Source organism: Carex rostrata, chromosome 24 (genome assembly GCF_964058835.1).
Source record: "Carex rostrata chromosome 24, lpCarRost1.2, whole genome shotgun sequence".
Classification (NCBI taxonomy): Eukaryota; Viridiplantae; Streptophyta; class Magnoliopsida; order Poales; family Cyperaceae; genus Carex; species Carex rostrata.
The window spans coordinates 7,254,053-7,258,776 of record NC_135941.1 but is presented as its reverse complement, the minus strand read 5'-3'; the positions used below and the strand labels follow the sequence as shown (position 1 = coordinate 7,258,776).

The following is a 4,724-nucleotide window of genomic DNA, read 5'->3' as shown; positions in this document are numbered from 1 at the left end:
AATATCTTACAAATCTCAACGGACATGAGTACGGTTCAGATCCACTATCTGACACGAGATCTGAAAATATCTTTCAACAGCCAACCATGTCCTGATTCAGATCTGATTCCTGTTTGAATTCTTGCTAGAATCCAACAAATAAGTCAGTACCATATCTATACAACTCTTATGAATTTCACAAGCTATTTGAATTTTGAAATGCTGATCTAATTATATAAGAGAAGGAATATTATCAACAAAACTCTCTCTGTGAAACACTTTTTTAATTTTACAGTTGTAACCATATGCAAACCATATTTGAACATAGTTGATTTCACAACACCACAAACCCCATTGCATTGTTTAGCAGACAAAAGCAAGAAAAAATTTCTCAATAGAGAAATCCACCCTGTACATGATTCAAGCTAACATCACCCTTTGAATACGAGCAAAGGGGATGAGATCTAACAAAAGAAGACAAGGACCAAAGAAAAAAAAAAAAATACTAACTAAAAACAAACAAATGAAATGTACATTTGACTATTGCAAAGGACCTAGCATTGATACACTGAGCAACTCCTGTACTTGAGAATTGCACTGAGTGTGCGGCCAAATTTTTTGGACCTCGATTTACACATTGCCTTCTTCACAACCATCTGCTGCATCGGTTTTTGCTGTTGTTCCACCTCCTGCCTCTCAGGGGAGGGAGAAAATGACGGTTCTCTTTGCCGTTGCTCCCTAAAAAGTTTCAATAATTTCTGCGCTTTTTCCTGTCCACGAGCTGTACCATTAACTGAAACGGACACAAGAGAAGGAATGATCCCCTCTTGCAAAACAACTGGGATGCATTGTTCATCTCCATTACACATGACTAACAAGCATGCCACTGCCTGCTCTTGCTCAGTTGACTCACCCGTGTCCAATAGTGTTGCGAGATATGTTATTAATCCTGGATAGGAAAGGATCTCTTTCCTGCCAGCTGGTGTAGATGCCAGATTGATTAGAACAGCAAGTGCCTTTTCAGACCGATAAGGATCTGCTTCGGGAGAAGGTGGTGCCATGAGAATGTAATAAAGCCCATCTAGAATGGCTGAGGAGAGGAGGCAAGGAATGTTGGGTTGGTGTGTGGAGAGGTTGTATAGTGTATAGAGAGAATCATGCTTGCATTGGTTGCTGGAATTTGTGTGTAGGAGTTGAACTAGCCGAGGAACTGCCGGGCTCGAACCAATTACCAGCTTGGCTTCATCCAGGCATGAGAGGTTGAGGTAGAGTGCGGTGGCCGGTTCAGCAGTCTGTTGTTTTTTTATCATTTGCTCTAGAAGATCTATAACTCCAGCTGATATTACCAATGCCTTGCTTCTGAAAATTATAAATTCTTACTGTGAGTAATACTGTGAGTAAATTTGTGGACTTCCTCAATTAGATTTCACCTCAAGTAAATGAATGGATATTTTATATCGAGGGAGGATTACTTGACAATTCATTGTTCTGACAAGCTTAACAATCTTCAAAAAATAGAACTTCAATTTAAAATACGACATGACAGGCATGATTTATATTATATAATGTCCATAAATAATGAGATTTGGTGGTAAAAGACAGTTATCTACATGATCTATACCAATGGTTTTGTATTTCAAGTCACTGCAGTGATTTTAAATTTTAACAATCCGAAATTAACGGTCCTTGATGTATCATCAAACAATACTAAAATTGCATGAAATTTGATTCTTAGGCTATCTTCAAGTCAAATAACATACCTATAAATTTACTATTTAATATTATTTAAATTTATTTATAAACCAAGATTGTGAAAATAATCATTGTCAAATCCCTCTTTTATATATTAGTAATTTAGTACTGGTTATCCCTGATTATGAAACCAGATATAGGTCACAAGACAAATCTCCTTTCTTTTTCAGATTATAATTTATACTATTTTTCTTCTGTTCTTGGCTTCTTGAGCTTGCAAAGAAAAACATTCTTCGCTAAAACTGAAAAGTAATAAGCCACAGATAAAAAAAAAGTGTACCTGTTATTGTTAACAGTAAGGTTAAACAGTGCCATGGCACCCATTTCTTGAGCCTTCTCATCTCCATCATAGACCGCAAGCCTCAGAAACCGTACCAGTGCCTCTGCAAACCCGTTAGCACCCATTTGGGTTCGGGCCTCAGCATCATCCTTCAAAACATACCGAATCTGCTCAACCAACTTGTACGTTTTACCTGTACTCTTTCCATCTTCCAACAGGGCCAAAAGACGGTTATAACCTTCGTTATTTCCATCCAAAGCATGGGAAGGACTCGGGCTTGGGCTCCCATAATCACTAATTTCAGCCACTTGGGTGATGCAGCTTTCTTCTTCCAAAGGTACAACCTCCATACTCTTCCGGTTGTTGGAGTCACCACTTTCGACAGACCAGTTTGTGTCAAAGTTATCGGGAGGACTTTCGGGGATAGGAAACCCGTTATGCTCACACCAACTAGCAATAAGTCCCTTCACACAATAGTTGGGGGTTAAACATAGGTGAACCAACTCTTGCTGAGTCTTGGGGCATGTTTTATGACCATCATTAAGCCATTTCTCAATGCATACTCGCTCATATGTCTGACCCGATGAAACAATCACTGGATCGTACATCAATTGCAAAGATATCGGACACCTTAGCTCCTCAGGTGGGACTGGTAAATTTCCCGATCTGAACCCAGAAGGACGAAAGTTGAATGATCTTATTTTAGATAAGTTTCTATCAAAAGCACGGCTCATACCACCACATGATCCATACGAATCTTCAAATCCTAAAACAGTGGGGGAGCAAGGGGCTGACCCTTGGGAGTCAGTATCATCACCGAATTCACTGCGAAAAAGTTTTGAATATTTTCTGACGAGGTGGCATAGATAGGACAAGACTGATTCCTTTTTCTTATCTCCCTCTGATCGAGCTCTCTCGATTAGTTTTTTGAGGGATCGCCTCTCAGTTAGTACAGCTCTAGAAGAGGTTATGCCGAGCTTTAATGCAGCTTGGTGAAATATCTCTAGCTCTGCACTGTCGGTGGAGTTTGCATTGTTTGGTTTTCCGTTCTTTTGAAGGAGTTTTATAATCTCATCACCTGCTTCTTTCTCAGATTGATCCATAGAGAAGGAAACTTCTTCCAATTCACTGACAATCTCCATAATCTGTCAGAAGTTACAATCAGTAGTTAGTTTAAAAGCAAAATAAAAAATTATACAAGTTCAATCTTCAAGTAGGTTACTCTCAATTTGCAGATGAAACCAAAGGTTTTGAACATAAGACAATTTTTTGTGCAATTTTGCAAAATCCAGTATAAAACACAGTTACTTGGGTACCTGATTGCAAATATGTTCTGTACATATTTCTACAACCCGCCTTAGGCTTTCTTGAAGTGAGAGCCTCGCCTTCTCAAATTTCACCAGAATAGAATCTGAAGTAATTGCCTACAATAAAAATACATATATTAACTCCCGATTAGAAAAAATAATTCAGATTTAATATATACAAATGAACAAAGAATGCTTTGTACTCACTAAGTAGAGTTTGCTACAATCCGAGCAATGCTGAAGAAGGGTCTTGGATCGATCTAGAGCCACGTGTAAAGAGCACAGAGCTTGAATGCCAGATTTGCTTCTCGGCCGTGATGCCTCAATACAAGGAAATATTCCCATCACCTTGCATACTATTGGGTGAAATGCATTGTACATGCCACCATGTAACTAGATGTGCAAAACAATAGATTTTCATCAGTATTATAACAAATGTTTCCAGCTAATAGAAATTTACAAATACAAAAGTGTCAATTCTAAAGAACTGACAAGTCTCGGGAAATATTCACCATAAAAAGAGGAGTAAATTAATTTTACCTTGGGTTCACCCATTATAAAGGAACTCTCATCAACGTCAATTGCACCCATTGATCTCTTTTACTCTCGGTAGCTAGTGATTAGAACTATGCAGGAAACAAAAAAAACAAAAACAAAAAAGGTAACATAGAATTAGTGGTGAAAAATGAATCGATCAATACAAAACGAGTTGTGAAATCAGATTTGGGCGTAAGACAATAAATTAGCTTCACAAAATCAAATCTCAAAACATTTAGTCGAGAAGTCTGGCTATTTAATTTTTTTTTTCTTTTATGAACGAAAAGGATTTAGATTCCAAGACCTCGCAAGGGGAAAATGCAGCTAAGAAAAGCAACAAGTAAGATAAAAAAAGGTTCTAATAAAACTAGCATTTTACAAGAACAGATCATCCTCTCGAACTCACCAGAAAAGGGAGACGGATGAATAACACGAATCCAATCAAGTTGAGATCGGACAGCTTTCAAGGCAACTTCTAATAGGGTTTCTGGATCCCCACACGGTTTCAAGCAGCTTTTGCTTCAGTTTAAGTTTACTCTTTAAAACTTCATTATTGTTCTTCCAGGAGCTTTGAAAGAGAAGGATTAAAGAGTTGAGGGGAGAGAGAGAGAGAGAGAGAGAGAGAGAGAGAGAGAGAGAGAGTGGCAGAAGCCAAAAAGAAGGAAAGTGATAGCGGATTTTATTTTGGGAAAATAGTTAAAAAAAAAAAATTGCCATTTTAAAAGGCCAAAGATCTGATTTGGATCTTCTACGGTGTGATATTTATACGGACAGTGTGCTGATTAGAGCTATTATGATGGTAGGTGGTAGCTGTCTCTCGGTCGATCGCGTCATTAAGAAGACATGAAAGCGCCGCAGAGGATCTAAGA

General features: G+C 38.2%; 1 protein-coding gene across 2 annotated transcripts; it reads right to left on the bottom strand.

Moving 5' to 3' along the window:
- Positions 1 to 232: 232 nt before the first annotated feature.
- Positions 233 to 4,524, bottom strand: LOC144575558 (U-box domain-containing protein 45-like). 2 transcript variants are annotated; one of them, XM_078325749.1, is made up of 6 exons: positions 4,262 to 4,524; positions 3,859 to 3,944; positions 3,526 to 3,711; positions 3,328 to 3,435; positions 2,012 to 3,156; positions 233 to 1,338 (listed from the first exon to the last, which is right to left on the bottom strand). In XM_078325749.1, exons 2-6 carry the CDS (start codon positions 3,907 to 3,909, stop codon positions 534 to 536), a joined length of 2,295 nt encoding a protein of 764 aa, XP_078181875.1. In that variant the 5' UTR covers positions 3,910 to 3,944; positions 4,262 to 4,524; the 3' UTR covers positions 233 to 533. The 2 variants fall into 2 exon arrangements, with proteins under 2 accessions (XP_078181875.1, XP_078181874.1); XM_078325748.1 differs by lacking the exon at positions 4,262 to 4,524 and having other exon boundaries at positions 3,859 to 4,253.
- Positions 4,525 to 4,724: the final 200 nt, after the last annotated feature.